General features: G+C 42.2%; 1 protein-coding gene across 2 annotated transcripts in view; it reads right to left on the reverse strand.

Moving 5' to 3' along the window:
* Positions 1–3,275: 3,275 nt before the first annotated feature.
* LOC128136122 (CDC42 small effector protein 2-like) overlaps positions 3,276–17,980 on the reverse strand; it is a 148,432-nt gene continuing 133,727 nt past the window's right edge. For both annotated transcript variants that reach the window (XM_052775271.1, XM_052775272.1), the window contains exons 3-5: positions 17,274–17,375; positions 6,108–6,225; positions 3,276–5,079 (exon numbers count right to left, since the gene is read on the reverse strand). In XM_052775271.1, coding sequence (XP_052631231.1) covers positions 6,127–6,225; positions 17,274–17,375 — 201 coding nt within the window. In that variant the 3' untranslated portion in view covers positions 3,276–5,079; positions 6,108–6,126. The remainder of the gene's footprint in view (positions 5,080–6,107; positions 6,226–17,273; positions 17,376–17,980) is intronic.

Consider the following 17,980-nt stretch of genomic DNA (forward strand, 5'->3'; position numbering starts at 1 on the left):
GAGAGGCCTGTAACTTCATTCTCACTTGTTCTCTCTTTTCTTTCTTCTCTCTGTTATTATACACTTCATAGGCAATTTCAATTAATTGTGAAATAGACATCGCTTTTGCCCCATCCACCTTTTGCGACTTTTTTCTTATGTCTGGGGAGGACTGACCTATAAACAGCATATTAAGCAGCCTTTGATTGGCTTCTTCCTCTGGATTTAAATCCGTCCACTTCTTAGCTACCTTACACAGCCTTTCATAAAAGGCTGAGGGGTTTTCATCAGACTCTTGTCTCACGTCATATCGTTTGGACAAATTTTTAGGTTTAGGGACCCCATGTTGTATTCCATATAATATCAACTGTTGATACTGCTTAATTTTAGTTTTCCAAATCCAGTATTTGGGTCTGTCGTGGTTTCAGCCCAGCCGGTAACAAAGCACCATGCAGCTGCTCACTCACTCCTCCCCACCCCCATCCAGAAAGGAGAAAAGAGGAAAAAAACCAGAACCTCATGGGTTGAGATAAGGACAATTTACTGGGACAACACAAAAAGAGAAGTTGCAACAACAACAATGGTACTAATAAAAGAATATACAAAACGAGTGATGCACAGTGCAACTGCTCACCACCCAGAACCCGACGCTCCGCCACTTCCCACACCTAATGCCGAGAGCTCCCCCCCAGCCTGCTCCCCATTTATATACTGAGCATGATGTCACATGGTATGGAATAGCTCCTTGGCTAGTTCAGGTCAGCTGTCCTGGCTGTGCCCCCTCCCAGGTTCCTGTGAAAATTAACTCTATCCTAGCTGAACCCAGGACAGGGTCCCATCCCAGATCTTCCCTTAAAGGTAAGTATTGATTAGGATCCTCCTGCTTATTTCTTTTTTCTCCTTCCTCTTTTGCCTTATCTAGCACCATTCTTTTTTCCTCTGCAGTAAAAAAAGGTGTTCAATAAAGCTTGCATGTCTCCCCAATTAGGGTTATGAGTTAACATAATAGTTTCTAAAATTTGATACATGCCTTTGGGATTTTCTTGATATGAACCAACAGACTGTTTCCAATTTAACAGATTGGAGGTAGTAAATGGAACATGTACAAAAACTGGTAAATCCTCTACCCCCACTGCTTGTCTTAAAGGCCTTTGTATTACTGGCTGCGTTTGTTCTCGTGTTCAGCTTGAAATAGGACTAAAATTTTCATTCCCCATTTGTCCCCCTTCTCTACTCATTCCTTTATTATCCTTATCCTTTTCCTTTTCAGTTTCTGTATTATGAGGAGGTGGGGGAGGTGGAACCAAAACCTGTACATCTTCTTGCTCATTCTCCCCACAACATATAACCCCTTGCATTTTTCTTTCTCCTCTATACATGGCATCAACATATTTCCCCCAATTCTTCTGAATATCTGGGTTTCTATACAAAGTCATGAAGGCATCGACATATGGAACTTCATCCCAATCGGCGACAAATTTTCTGGCCACCATTCCCCATCCAATTTATAATTTGGCCACCATTGATTACAATACCTCTTCATTTTCTCTTTAGTCATTGGATCTCCCCCAAACTTATTCCAATTTTTCAAAATGCATCCCAAAGGGCTACAGGGAGTAATCGTGGATTGGCCTGATCCCATTTTCACCAAATATCCAGATTATTAATTATTTGCCAGCTCTGACCCCCCTGGTCAGTAATTCCTTCTGGGGCTCTGACCCCACTGCTCAATTAAGGCAACCCTTGCTGAGCATCTACATGCGACTTTTTCCCCTTGTGCGCACTCAGCTCTAACCCCCCAATTTGTCAGTAAAGGCAATCTTTTCCCCTGTTGCCAAGCATCTACATGCAACTTTATAACCTTCCATGGAAGCAATTAAATTAAATTAAATTTAATACTCACCAATCCAGGAATTCACCCCCCTTTTCACCCTTGTACAAATATCTCTGTTCAGTGTTGCACCTTTGAGTTGCTCATTGCCCTGACTTCGGAAAGAATCTGGAGGAGACCCCGATCAATAGGTTGGTGTGCACTGGAGCTCTGTCTGGTCCGGTCCGCTGTCAGGGACGGCAAGATGATTCGGGCAAGGCCTTATGGTTTTCCCATCTGGGTCGCCAAAAATGTTGTCCCAAAAGGGTTCTTTTGCCTGGTGTGCAGATGGCCAATAACATACTGAGTCGAGATATTTGCTTTTTATTTCTTTTCTGCACAGAAGAGGGTGCCAGGTGTCTAACACAACCAGCACACCCTTGAAACACAATCAGGATCTTATATATACATCAGGATCAAGGAAAAAAATGGTAACAAAATACATGATTCGTTACAAACAATTTATATAACAAAAATGCTTCTATGCATGTCTAGAAGTTTACCTAACATATTAAGGTGGTCTTACATTTACATACTCATTATGCACAAGTGGGTGTCATTTTTAACAGTAAAATCAAGCTAGATTAGCTAAGGACACACTTTTTCTTGACACTAGTCCAAAACTGGGCACCTGTGATATAGAAATCAGCAGTAAGGCAATAGCATTGACAGAACCTCATTGTTTCACCTCCTTGCTTCAATGGATTCAATGTAAGGACTTTCCATTCCTATTCCTGTGGTAGCTAGTGAACTTAGTTGTATACCAACTAGCTTTGTGGAGTCACCGAGTCACCACCTAGCATCCATCTCTGCGCAGACATGAAATAAATATCTCGGCTCTGTGTGTTATCGTCTCTTTGCACACTGGGTGAAGAACCCTGTTTTGGGACAACATTGCTATGATGATGTATTTAATTGGTCTTCTACTGATCCCCACAGTAAAATAATCTGCATCACAATCAAGAGTAAGCAAGGAAACACACATACTAGTTGCAGTCAAAAGTGAAGAAATCCTGTAGGAAGGTTTCCAATTTATTTCTTAGTAAGAAAACTCTCTGAGATCCTTGCAGCCGCCACTGGTAAACATATTAAATCAATGAAATAAAACTGCTAATAAAATTAAGGTTTAATCCCTTTGGCAACAGAAAGGTCAAGTGGCATGAAAAGCTCAAGCCTGAAAATTACTTTCTTATCACACTAACAGGTTATTCTTCAGAGAATTTTCACCACAAATTTGTCTGTAGGCTGCATGTTTTTTTCTAATGCAAATCTAACTAATGAAAAAGAAAGACAGTAGGCTACCAACTGAAAGAAAAACATTTATTGAATCAAAGTCAATATTTTCCTTTTAATATCTACAAGCCAGCACTGAACTGACTTTATTAAAGAATGAACACAATGTACAAAGAAGTATGTCTTATAAAAATATGTCAATTTTTTTTCTGGCTATTGATCTGAAGATATTTTGAGGAATGCAAGATAGTTTTGGCAAGTAAATTTAAGCTGCAGTTACTGATGACAAAGTTCAAATCATTCTGTAATCATAGTATATTTAAGACTCATTGATCAAGTGGCATCAGAAATGCTGACCCCTAAAAATGCCACTGCATTGCTATGTGTTTATGCACCCCAGACAACTGAACATCTATCTGATCTTGTGTCATCAAGAATCACTACCTTTATCAGTGAAGACTATCCAACCTAATTGGAACTATTCAACCAGATAATTGACACCTACCACTGGAATACAACTTAGGGAAGGCTAGCTACCTCCATAGCCCTTGTATTCTGCATGCTCTTTGTGAACTGAGGAGAAGAGTAGGTAGGTTCATAAATGTTTAAATCATTTGGATAACTATTGCAATGTGAAATCAGGGAAAGCAGAGGAAGAGAATAAAGACTCATTTATGAAGCAATCTTTATTTATAAACACATGTGTTTATGTATAAAAATGGAAACTATTAGGCTCAGTTATGCCTTAGTTGTTAGGATAATTGTTTTCCACATAAAAACTTAACTCAGTCAGGTTTCAAACCACCAACTTGTTTCAAACCACCAACAAGGAGAAAAAGGACAATTTACAGAGATAATTCGAAAACAGTGCAATATCAAAATACAATTTTCACAATTTGTGAAAGAAAAACATGCTTTGGAACCTGAGCAAAAGGCTTTTTGCTGACTTCGTAAAAAGTCACCCTGTATGTTGTTTTCACTGGCATCGGCCAGATTAGTATGTTGCTCTTAGCAACTTCCATGCCCCCTAAATATTTAGTACACAGAAACTGCCAACTACTTAGAGAGGGCTACTAAAATTTTCAGCTAATATTGCAGACAGTCTGGCATACTGCTACTGGAAATGACCATACAGCCTAAAATTAAGAAAAATTGTAAAAAGAAAGAAGCAGCCAAACATGATTCTTTTATTTTTTAAATAGACTAAAGCACTTCCACAATACTTAGATACTACACTGGTTTACAGTCTTGAGGTCAGCTCTTTCAAAATAAATATACTGAACATTTATAACAAACGCCTTATAAATGCAAGTTTTCTCTTTATTATTTCAAGACCAGTTGAATAAAACTTAAAATAAAGACCTAACTCTGAAGCAGATAAGATACAAGTCCTTTTTCAGAAACAGGCATGACATGTCACAGCTAAATTTTTCACCAACAACAGTATCATCAGTCTGCAGTAAGCAATTTAAATTTCTTCTGGCACCAAACAGGCCACCATACAAATCAACTCCACAAAGCATGTGGTCATCTATTCTGCTGATTTTGTATGAAATACTAATTTGTGCTTGCCAGGGCCCAGGCCTTTCAGAAATGGATATGAACAATGAGAGATTAAAAATATTAATGGAAATTTACTCATTTCTAAATTACTTGATTGGAGAAAATATTTAAAGAATAAAGAGTAACAGAATGCTGTGCATTAGGTATTGACGATGGAAGCTAAGGTTGGTGCTTTAATTTGCTTTAACAAACAGCTAAACCCGATCCTAAACAACAGCTCTATGTCCGTAGTACTGGTAGGAGGCCTATGTGTGCGTGTCACTGAAAGGCACGGTAGGACCAATCATCTCATAAATGGCATCATCAGAGCACAACAGCAACTTTTCACTGGAGTAATCACAAAGTGTGAACAATAAGCCATCGCTTCTCTCATCGTGAACACAAAGCAGTCACCAAGGCAAAAGAGGAAAGAAGATACAGGAACTCACATAAACCTGTAACACAGAAAACACACATTAAACTGAGTTTTGAACATTTTGATAGTGATGATTTTCCTACCATAACATATTTAACACCACACATATTTTGCTTAATTAAATTGAACTGTTGCAAAAACGGTATCCTAATTATATCACAAAATTCTGAAATTTTGTATACAGCTAAGTTCACTTGCAAAGATTTGCCTACAATAATATCTTGGACATAAAACAGGCTTAAGGACAGATTTGCGGTCAGGACTTAACTATTAATGTCTTGTTCGTTACATAATAAAAATCAACATGCTCACACAATATTGAATGTTCTACCCAGAAATGCATTTTAAAATCGTGCATCATAAGGATGCAGCTGTTTATAGGGAGCTAATTACGATATGTGGCAGGATGTTCTTCCTCATGTCGTGGTTTAACCCCAGCCAGCAACTAAGCACCACACAGCCACTCACTCACTTCCCCCCCACCCCAGTGGGATGGGGGAGAGAATCAGAAAAAAAAAAAGGTAAAACTTGTGGGTTGAAATTAAGACAGTTTAATAGAACATAAAAGGAGAAACTAATAATGATAATAACAAAAATAATAAAATGACAATAATAATAAAAGGATTGGAATATACAAAACAAGTGATGCACAATGCAATTGCTCACCACCCGTGGACCGACGTCCAGTTAGTTCCCGAGCAGCGATCCCCCCCAGGCCAACTCCCCCCAGTTTATATATTAGGCATGACGTCACATGGTATGGAATGCCCTTTTGGCCACTTTGGGTCAGTTGCCCTGGCTGTGTCCCCTCCCAACTTCTTGTGCCCCTCCAGCCTTCTTTCTGGCTGGGCATCAGAAGCTTGACTGACTTAGTCCAAACACTACTTAGCAACAACTGAAAACATCAGTGTTATCAACATTCTTCTCATACTAAATCCAAGACATAACACTATACCAGCTACTAGAAAGAAAATTAACTCTATCCCAGCCGAAACCAGGACACCTCACTACTCTACCAGTGCCTAAAAAGCAGACAGTAATACTTACCGGAAAGGTTTCCCCAAGGTTATCCTGCCTGAGTGTCTACAAGCTGCATCTGAACATTTGCAGATATGCCACCTCCATAGCCTCCCTTGGACTGCATTTGGTTCTGAATTGAGCTTACCTGGAAACAGAAGGGAAAGAGAGTCAGAGAAAACAAGGCAGGCAGGCAGAAGTGAACTATAGCATCTTCTTGCTTTTGGTTTTATTTTTTTTAATTATTTTTCAAGTACTCTCTCACCATTAAAGCTACACTACTTTTGCATGAGGACATACGCAGTGTAGGCTTTCTGGAATATTCACTTCTGCAGGCAGCTCAGCAGGAGAGATGGAAGAACTGGTGCTGATGCAGAAGTTTTTCCTCTATCCCAAAGAAAACTGGCTGATTCAGGCTTTCATTGAGCTGCTTGATTAATCAAGAAAATTAATCAAATATTATCAGTATCCAACTCCATTCTATCTGACAAGCTGCAATTTAGCTTGTTATATGGAAAATATTTTTTGCCAAGTATGATAAACCAGTGAAGTTAACACCATTACATTAAAAATGTAATACTCAATTTATAAAATATCTGCATAGTAACTGAACTGTATGGCTAATTTTAGAACATTTAAAACAGGGCTTTCTAAACAAAAGAAGGAGCCCTTTTGGTGTGTGGAAGATTTTTTTGTTTGGTTTTTGTTTAAGGGCATGAACTTACTTTTCCTTGATTGATACTATTCCTTTAATCAGCGTGGCATTTATTTTTTTAAACCATACTCAATCTATCAGTTTCTCTGAAACTATTTTATTTGAAGGCATTTTTAAGCTGAAGCAAACAAATACATAAAAAACACCCCCCCCACCCCCCCATGGCTTTCATTGTCATTATCAATAAAAAGGAAAAGACTCCATAGTTCTTTTGTGCTTGTGCTGCATGAGTCAAAATAATCATCTCCTAGTGCCTGCAGGAAGACAGCTCCAATCTTAAAGGTTTGGCCTTTTTCTCTTTACACCTCAGAGTGTACATAACAAGTACACAGTGAACACAAAGTACTTAAAGCTACAGCTTCAGAAATTGCACTTGCAGTAAGAAGCCTATGTCTGCAGGGCACTACTTGCAATTATTTCAGGTATGCTCCTTCATAGAGACCTCAAAACACCACTAGAAAGCTGTATTAAAACTGCTGGAGATATATCTTCAAGTTGCTTGCATGATATTTTCCCTGTCTGCAAAGACACCATCTTCTACTTTGGTGATTTATTCAAATAAGCAACACAGCTGCAGTAAAGCAATGTTACATTCAAATTTTTCTTCATGGATAAGTGTTCAGATGCAATGCTTTAGTGGGTCTGACACCAGAGACTACAAACACAATAAGGAAATGTGGAGGGAGTATACCACCCCATTCCTGTGGTAGGGTTTAAAAACTTTCACATTTCACCAAGCTGATGATCACAGCATCTTCTGTTGGCCTTTGGGGCAAAAGACGTTTGAATGTAATCAACCTATTTCAGAAAATAATCTACAGGTAAATGTATTTAGAAGGATGACTTAATGACTGCATTAATTTCATCTGAATGAACCCTACCTCTAGAGAAACAGCTAGAAAGACACATCTCCAGGGCATGTCACCTTCTAACTGACAACTTACCTACATTACTTGAAAAAGGAACGTTATATCAACACAAATTGCAAGGCTAAAGAGTAAATTTTCATGAGTACTTCTAAAGTTTAAAAGAATCTCTCTGGTACCTGAGTCTCACATATCATAGAATCATAGAATAGTTTGGGTTGGAAGGGACCTTTAAAGGTCATCTAGTCCAACCCCCCCTGCAATGAGCAGGGACATCTTCAACTAGACCAGGTTGCTCAGAGCCCTGTCCAACCTGACCTTGAATGTTTCCAGGGATGGGGCATCTACCACCTCTCTGGGCAACCTGTTCCAGTGTTTCACCACCCTCATCATAAAAAATTTCCTCCTTATATCTAGTCTGAATCTACCTTCTTTTAGTTTAAAACCGTTACCCCTTGTCCTATCGCAACAGGCCCTACTAAAAAGTCTGTCCCCATCTTTCTTATAAGCCCCCTTTAAGTATTGAAAGGCTGCAATAAGGTCTCCCCGAAGCCTTGCGTTCTCCAGGCTGAACAACCCCAGCTCTCTCAGCCTTTCCTCATAGGAGAGGTGCTCCAGCCCTCTGATCATTTTCATGGCCCTGCTCTAGACCTGCTCCAACAGGTCCATGTCTGTCTTGTGCTGAGGACTCCAGAGCTGGACGCAGTACTCCAGGTGGGGTCTCACCAGAGCGGAGTAGAGGGGGAGAATCACCTCCCTTGACCTGCTAGCCACGCTTCTTTTTATGCAGCCCAGGATACGATTGGCTTTCTGGGCTGTGAGCGCACATTGCTGGCTCATGTCCAGCTTTTCATCCACCAGTACCCCCAAGTCCTTCTCCTCAGGACTGCTCTCAATCCCTTCATCCCCCAGCCTGTATTGATACTGGGGGTTGCCCTGACCCAGGTGCAGGACCTTGTACTTGGCCTTGTTGAACCTCATGAGGTTCACATGGGCCCACTTCTCAAGCTTGTCCAGGTCCCTCTGGATGGCATCCTGTCCCTCAGGCATGTCAACTGCACCACTCAGCTTGGTGTTATCTGCAAACTTGCTGAGGGTGCACTTGATCCCGCCATGTCATTGATGAAGATATTGAATAGTATTGGTCCCAATACGGACCCCTGAGGGACACCACTCATCACTGATCTCCATCTGGACATTGAGCCATTGACCACTACCCTCTGGATGCAACCATCCAACCAATTCCTCATCCACCAAACAGTCCATCCATCAAATCCATATCTCTCCAATTTAGAGAGAAGGATGTTGTAGGGCACCATACCAAAGGCCTTACAGAAGCCCAGGTAGATGACATCTGTAGCTCTTCCCTTGTCCACTGTGTAGTCACTCCATCATAGAAGGCCACTAGGTTGGTCAGGCAGGACTTGCCCTTTGTGAAGCCACGCTGGCTGTCTTGAATCCCCTCCCTGTCCTCCATGTGCCTTAGTATAGCTTCTAGGAGGATCTGTTCCATGATCTTTCCAGGCACAGAGGTGAGGCTGACAGGTCAGTAGTTCCCAGGGTCCTTTCTACCCTTTTTAAAAATCTGTGCAATGTTTCCCTTTCTCCGGTCACCAGGGACTTCACCTGACTGCCATGACTTTTCAAATATCATGGAGAGTGGCTTAGCAACTATGTCAGCCAGTTCCCTCAGGTCTCTTGGATGCATCTCGTCAGGTCCCATAGACTTATGTATGTTCAGGTTCCTCAGGTGGTCACGAACCTGATCTTCTCTTAAAGTGGGAGAGACTTTGCTCCCCCAGTCCCTGCCTTGAGGTCTATCCACTCAAGAGGTGTGGGAAGAGAGGCTGCCAGTGAAGGCTGAGGCAAAAAAAGTTGTTGAGTACCTCAGCCTTCTCCTCGTCCATTGTTACCAGTTTGCCAGTCATGTTCATCGGGGGGGGTATGCTTGCTTTGACTTTCCTTTTCTGGCTGACATACCCTTCTTATTTTTTGCGTCCCTTGCCAAGTTCGGCTCCAGCTGCGCCTTGGCCTTCCTGACCCCATCCCTACACAAGCGGGTAGTGTCCCTATACTCTTCCCAGGATACCTGTCCCTACTTCCACTGCCTGTGCATTTCCTTCTTGCCCTTCAGTTTGACCAGCAGGTCTTGACTCATCCATGCCAGTCCCTTGCCTTCCTTTCCTGATTTCTTATACCTGGGGATCGAGAGCTCTTGCGCTCTATGGAAAGCATCCTTAAAGATCTATCTGCCAGCTCTGTTCTGCTCCCTTGTCCCTGAGGGCAGTTTCCCAGGGGGTCCTCTCGAGTAACTCCTTGAACAGCTGGAAGTTTGCTTTCCTAAAATTCAGGGTCCTGACTTTACTCTTCACCTGTCCCATATCCCTCAGGACTGCGAACTCCACCAGTGCATGATCACTGCAGCCCAGGCTGCCTCCAATCTTGACATCTCTCATTAGCTCACTTGCGTTGGTGACCAACAGGTCCAGTATCGCATCCCCTCTGGTAGGGCTGTCTATTACCTGGCTTAAGTAGTTATCCTCGATGCACTCCAGGAGTCTCCTGGATTGCCTACAGCTCGACGTGCTACTTTTTAGCAGATGTCAGGGTGGTTGAAGTCCCCCAGCTGGATGAGAGCCTGCAAGCGCGATGCCTCCTGGAGCTGGAGTAAGAAGGCTTTGTCAATAGGCTCCCCTTGATCGGGCGGCCTGTAGTAAACACCAACCACAAGGTTCCCTTTGTTGCCTCGGTCTCTAATTCTTACCCATAAGCTTTCAACCTGCTTGTGGCTATTCTTCAGAGACAGGTCTTCACACTCTATCCATTTCTTGATGTAGAGGGCAACCCCTCCTTCCTCGCCTGTCCCTTCTGAACAGCCTGTAGCCATCAATAGCTGCACTCCAGTCATGGGCTTTGTCCCACCAAGTTTCAGTAATGGCAACTAGGTCATAGCTTTCTAGCAGCATGATGGCATCCAACTCCTGCTGTTTGTTGCCCATGCTGTGTTCATTGGCGTAGAGGCACTTCAGCTGGGCTGTCAGATGTGTCACCTTTTTAGAGGAACACCCCTTAATTCCTTTGAGGTATTTCACTGGTGTTTCCCTGTTGGCTCCTATTACCTCAGGAGCCCCTGGCTCATCTCCATAAGACTTCAAGTGTGCTCCAGTGTACCCAGCACGTCTCGGAGCAACAGGCTGAGGGCACCTAGCACCCCGTCCCTCTAACCTTGGCATGTCATCCCACAGCTTGTCATGGGCAGGCCTGATATTATCCCCCTCCCCCCTTCAAGTCTAGTTTAAAGCTCTGTCAATCAGCCCTGCTAGCTCATGAGCAAAGACCCTCTTCCCCCTTTGAGAAAGGTGAATCCCATCTGACGCCAGCAGGCCTGGTGCCATGTAGGCCATCCCATTATTGAAAAACCCAAAATTGTGGCGGTGACACCAGCCATAGAGCCATGTATTAATAGACTGGGTCAGTCTGTTTCTTCCGCAAATGGAAGGATAGAGGAAAAAATAACCTGTGCTCCAGATTCCTTTACCAATCATCCCGAGGCCCCGAAGTCTCTTTTGAGTGCCCTTGGACTATGTGTTGCAGCTTCATCACCACCCACATGGAAGACCAGTAATGGGTAATAGTCCGAGGGCTGTACCAGGCTAGGAAGTTTCCTAGTGATGTCCTTAACCCGGGCCCCAGGGAGGCAGCAGACTTCCCTAAGAGGAGGGTCTGTCCAGCATATTGGACCCTCTGTTCCCCTCAGAAGGGAGTCACCTACAACTATAACCCGTCTTTTCTTCCTCGTGGAGGTGTTTGTGATATGGGGGTTAGGCCTTTCTGACCTTGGCGACACCTCTGGTGTAGATGGACCGACATCCACATCATCCATTGACTGGCCTTCCACATCCAGAGCCTCATACCTGTTGTACAGAGGCACCTGGGAAGGCAAGGTAGGCAAGGAGGGGGTTCACCTGCCGCCCCATATGCATGCTTGTGTTAGCAACTAAAGAAATATCAGTCTAAAATAGGGAGGCTGTTGCACCTAAAATAAACTCCAGCAAATGTAAGCTTGACTGCATTAGTAGTTCAGTGGCCATCTTCTATATGAAAATTTATGTAGGACACATACAATGTCAAAAACACTGACCAAAAAGCAGGTCTAACAGAATTGTGGACTGACAAGGTGGCACTCTTTCTGAAGCACCCTCCTTTTTAGGCAGTCTAAAATACAAGAACAAGCACAATGAAATGCTTTTTTTTTTTCTTCAAAGATACCATTGCCTTCCCTATGATGATACATAATTACAAAGGTTCTTTTCTGGTTTACGTCTAATTTAGATAGGATAAGGTTTCAAGAATTTTGGAAGGGATCACACCAAAAAAATCACATCATACAATCTGTTGTGTTGCATATCTAGCTAATTAATTTCTTCCCTCCCCTTTAAAACCAGGAAATAAGATGGTCCTTGAGAGAGTAAACAAGAGAAAACTAAGTAGAGAAAAACTAAGAAAAGAAGAAAAGAATGGAATGCATGAAATCAAAGGATAAATTGAGGATTATAAAGCAGAAAAAGAAAAGTGAGACATTTCACCATGGAATACAAAGATAAAACAGAAAGAAGGTGATGGGAATGAGAAGGGAACAGTGCACAGAGGGTTCCTACTGTATAATTTTACCTCTGACAAAATAGCACAGTTCTCTACAGAGAAGGCAAACAAAACTAAAATATTTCGGTAGTCAGAAAACTACTGTACTCAGAAGCATGAGGATATATAATAAAGAACAATGCTGATGAAAAAGGCGCAGAGCAGATACTGAATTTATTCCCAAGTTTATATGGGAAAAAGGTAATGAAATTGCAGGAGGTCTTCCTAAGATATTCAGAAGAGAGAAGGCAGAAGTAAGTTCACGTAGTATAACGTCCATACTATAAAGGAAGTTAAGCAGCAGAAAAACACATGAAGAGAAGACTGTGATCTTGGAATTTACACTGTCAAGAATTAACACAGAGACTGGATGAAATATTACCACAGTGAGTCACCAAGGAAGAGGCAGGAAAATAGGCAAATGTGAAAAAGTAGAGATTTGTGATTCTAAAAAGAGAGAGAAAATGATTATTTTTTGCATACTGTCTCTTCTTATCTGGGATCAGAAAAATCACTCTAGTCATCGATGCAGCACATTATCCAAAAGAAAAAAGATAAAGAAATACAACGAGTTATGAGTGTTAAAATGAAAGAAAAAGTCCCTGTAGAGAGACAATAATGATTATCTACTATCTGGAGATGAGTTGGGTATTATGCAAGGCAAAGGTGAGGGCAAGTAGCGGAAAAAGTGTGAGGTGAAAGAGTAAAGCTTCAGGCAACCAACACAAGCCTCCCATGAGGCTGCTCAGCTGTGAGAATCAGAAAGGTTCTCACAGGAAGGGCAGCAAACATCTAAAAAGCAAAAAGCCATGCATTTTAAAAATTTTATTAAGAATATCACTCACTCACTCATTTCATTATTTCAATTTACACATAGTTTTAAATATTAATGTAATATATTGCATTAAATAGATAATTAGCATTAATTTAATTTTATCAAGCTGAAACTGTGCTTGTCTATTTAACTTGCTTACAGATGTTTTAGTATAAATTACTTCCAATCCATAATGTTGCTTCAGGGAAAACCTGGTACTTTGTTTGACATGTCAGATTTCTCAGCTTTGCCCTTCCCCAATGACTATTGAGTTACGAAAGTTTTTTTCTGATCGCAATAAGCTGTAAAAAAATCAAACTAGTTTCTAGGAAGCTACAAATGACCTCACTTGCCTACATTAAAACTGACTTTTTTTCTTTACAGCTCTGTTCTTTATTCTAATATCCCTGACAGAAAACTGTCTTCCCCTTTGCTAAAATCCACAATGGATAAACAATTTTTTTCTTTTAAAGGGGATTATTAAGGTCAAGAAGTATTTTTCATCATTATCTATATGCCACCCTTTTCTTAGATCGTGTATTACTGACCTTAAAAATATATTGACATTTCACAGAAAATATGAAGTAGTACAAAATAATTCTATTCTCATAAGGTCATTTTCAATATCTATCTTAGTATATGTGGCAAGGTTCTAGTAGCCAGGGGGGCTGCAGGGGTGGCTTCTGTGAGAAGAGGCCACCCCTGCAGGGTGGGGGGCTGCCTTGTGCCAGATACAGCCAGTTCCAGCAGGCTCCACAACAGCCCCACTGCAGGCCAAAACTGAGCCAATGAGCAAAGTGGTGATGCCTCTTTGAAAACATATTTAAGAAAGGGCAAAACCACTGGAGAGAGAGGAGGAGGGAACAAAAAGAGTGAGAAACAACAGAGGGAACACCAAGGTCAGAGAAGGAGGAGGTGCTCCGGGCACTGGAGCAGATACTCCCTGCAGCCTGTGGAGGACCCACACCGAACAGATGGATATTCCTGAAGGACTGCAGCCTGTGGAGAACCCATGCCTGACCAGAGCTTTAAACTAGACTCAGCGGGGGAAGGGGACAGAGTTTTGAGCAACAGAGAAGAGCCAGGGGCTGCTGATGCGTTAGGAACCAACAGGGGAACACCTGAGAAATGCCGCAAAGGAACTGGGGCTTGATCCTCCAAAAAGGTGACACGGTCGACAGCCCAGCTGAAGTGCCTCTATACCAATGCATGCAGCACGGGTAACAAACAGGAGGAGTTGGAAGCTACTGTGCAGAAGGAGCAGAAGGGAGCTGGCAGCTCTTTAAGGACATTTTTCTTAGCGCACAAGAGCTCTCGATCCCCATGCGTAAGAAATCAGGCAAGGAAGGCAGGAGACCAGCATGGCTGGGGAAGGACCTTCTGGTCGAGCTGAAGCGCAAGAAGGAAATGCATAGGCAGTGGAAGTGGGGACATGCATCCTGGGAAGAATATAGGGATGCTGCCCAGGTGTTTAGGGATGGGATCAGGAAAGCTAAGGCACAGCTGGAGCTGAATTTGGCAAGGGATGTGAAGAATCATAAGGAGGGCTTCTACAGGTGCGTTGGTCAGAAAAGGAAGAGTAAAGAAAATGTACGCCACCCCCACCCCCCTCTGATAAAGAAGACGGGAGATCTAGTGACAACCGACATGGAGAAGGCTGAGGTACTCAACGACTTTTTTCCTCCCTTTTCGCTGGCAACCACTGTTCCCACATCTCTCAAGTCCCTGAACTTCAAGGCCAGGACTGGGGGAACAAAGTCCCTCCCATCGTAGGAAACGATCCGGTTTGAGACCACCTGAGGAACCTGAACATACACTAGTCCGTGGGACACAGTGTCCTGAGGGAACTGGCAGATGTAGCTGCTAAGCCACTCTCCATCATATTTGAAAAATCATAGCAGTCAAGCGAAGTCCCCAGTGACTGGGGAAAAGGGAATATCACACCCATTTTTAAAAAGGTGGACCCTGGGAACGACTGACCAGTCAGCCTCACCTCTGTGCCTGGTAAGATCATGGAGCAGATCCTCCTGGGAAGACATGTCGAAGCATATGGAAGACAGCAAGGTGATTGGAAGCAGACAACATGGCTTCACCAAGGGCAAATCGTGCCTGACTACTCTAGTGACCCTCTACGATGGAGTGACTGCATCAGTGGACAAGGGAAGAGCAACTGATGTCATCTACCTGGACTTCTGTAAGGCCTTTGACATGGTCCCCCACAACATTCTGGCCTCTAAATTGGAGAGATATGGGTTTGATGGATGGACTATTAGATGCATAAGGAATTGGCTGGATAGCCGCATCGGTACAGTCAACGGCTCAATGTCCAAATGGAAACCAGTAACGAGTGGTGTCCCTTAAGGGCCCGTATTGGGACTGGTACTGTTTAATATCTTCATTAATGACATAGTGTCCTCAGCATGTTTGCGGATGACACCAAGCTGAGTGGTGCAGTTGATACGCTAGAGGGAAGGGATGCCATCCAGAGGGACCTTGACAGACTGGAGAAGTGGGCCCGTGCGAACCTCATGAGGTTCCACCAAGCCAAGTGCAAGGCCCTGTACCTGGGTTGGAGCAATCCCAAATATCAGTACAGACTGAGTGATGAATGGATTGAGAGCAGTCCTGCAAAGAAGGACTCTCCCTCTACTCTGCTCTTGTGAGACCCCCACCTGGAGTACTGCATCCAACTCTGGGGTCCCCAGTACAATAAAGACATGGACCTGTTAGAGCAGGTCCAGAGGAGGGCCACAAAAATGATCAGAGGGCTGGAATACCTCTCCTATGACGAAAGGCTGAAAGAGTTGTGGTTGTGTAGCCTGGAGAAGAGAAGGCTCTGGGGAGATCTTATTGCGGCCTTTCAGTATATAAAGGGGGCTTGTAAGAAAGATGGAGAGCCAGACTTTTTACCAAAGCCTATAGTGACAGGACAAGGGGCAACGGTTTTAAATTGAAAGAGGGTAGATTTAGATTGAACATAGGGAAAAAAAAATTTACAGTAAGGGTGGTGAGACACTGGAACAGGTTGCCCAGAGAAGTTGTGGATGCCCCATCACTGGAAGTGTTCGAGTTCAGGTCGGACGGGGCTTTGAGCAACCTGATCTGGTGAAAGATGTCCCTGCCCATGGCAGAGGGGTTGGTCTAGATGATCTTTGAAGGTCCCTTCCAACCCAAACCATTCTATGATTCTGTGAAAAGGAAGGAGCAGCAGAGAGAAACCACTATGTACTGACCATAAACCCCCCACATGCACACATTGCTCATTGGGGCAGGTCAAGGAGGAGTGAAGTTGAGCCTGGGAAAGGGGGGAGAAAACTTGTTTTAATGTTTGTCTTTTTGTTTCTCACTATCTGAATCTATTTTAATTGGCAATAAATTAATTTTCCCCAAGTTGAGTCTGTTTTTCCCATGACAGTAATTGGTAAGTGATGTCCTGTCTTTATGTCAACCCACAAGCTTTCTCATCCTATTTTCTCCCCCTGTCCCATTGAGGAAGGGGAGTGAGTGAGTGGCTAGGTGGGGTTTGGCTGTTGGCAAAGGCTAACTCACCACTCTTAGCCTCTGTTTTTTACTTTCAAAGATATAAAAATACTTATAGTTCCTATCACCTACAGGAAGCCACAGAACTCCATTTGTGACATCAGTGTCGCTTGCTCTGGAAATAATTCACATCGCAAATAGTGAGAACCTCAATAAGTACACACAATAAGAATATTTGTATGAACCATAAACTAAGGAAAGTTACAGAGTTTTATATAAAAAACATTTAAAAAAAATTTAAGAAATCTAATGGGAATTATAAGATACTTTAAAAGGATTTTTTTGTGAAATATTCTAGTATATTTTAAAATATACCTCAATTTTAGTTCATACATGTTATCGGAATAAATTTAAGAAGTACTCTACATATACCTTGTACAATTTATAAAAAATGTACTTTGTATTGTCAATAAACATAGGAATTTTTAATATGGTATTCCATAATCTTGAATGCAAGTGGTTAACTCTTGTAATTAAGACACTAGCAGGTTGTTTTTCAGCTTTACAGAAACTCTTATAACTCAGTTGAGAACCACTCCTTCAACTAATTGCTTCAGCCATAATAGTCATGTTCCCATATTGTATCAAAGATTAAATATTCTTCATCCACTCATGCTTACCGAGTTCATTCCACTGAATAGGTCTCCTGATCCTACATGAGCCGTGTGAACAAAGTTCATTGGCTCCCCAATCATGCTTCGGTCAATCCGCCGTCGTCTTTTCTGAAAGGCAGGTAAAGAAACCATCTGATTGAGATTCATTTAAAAAAACAATGTTTGACATACATGTAGAAGTTAACTGTCCATAGATTATTTCATACACCATAGGATATTTTCATAGGATCAAAAGGCAGAGTCCAATGTGCTTTGTTTTTACTTGGAGGATCTATATAGCAGATTGTTAGACCAGCACTGATATCACTCCTAACATTTAAACCAACCAAACATTCATAAATAACCTTACTACATTTCACTGTAACAATATCTGTAACATTCCACATGGTGGCTTCTGTCTATATATGTATTTAAACATGATAGGTCAAATTTGAGGTTTAATCATTCAAAACAAGAATTAAGGGTCAAAGAGCATTAGTAGAGTGCAATAAACAGCTAATTTACAGAGTTTGAGTTGCCTTGGCATAGGAACTTATGCCCATTTTTCTAGTAACATACTTCACTGTGATGTGCAGAATAATGCCTTGAATTTGATCAGGTTCAGTCACAGCCATATCCTTAGTGGAGCCTGTATACTCAGATAACTTTTACTCTGCATGGTTGTAGTGCGAGAGCTGCAGAGATAGATGTAGGGTGATATTAAGACAGGATGC

Source organism: Harpia harpyja, chromosome W (assembly GCF_026419915.1).
Source record: "Harpia harpyja isolate bHarHar1 chromosome W, bHarHar1 primary haplotype, whole genome shotgun sequence".
Lineage (NCBI taxonomy): Eukaryota > Metazoa > Chordata > Aves > Accipitriformes > Accipitridae > Harpia > Harpia harpyja.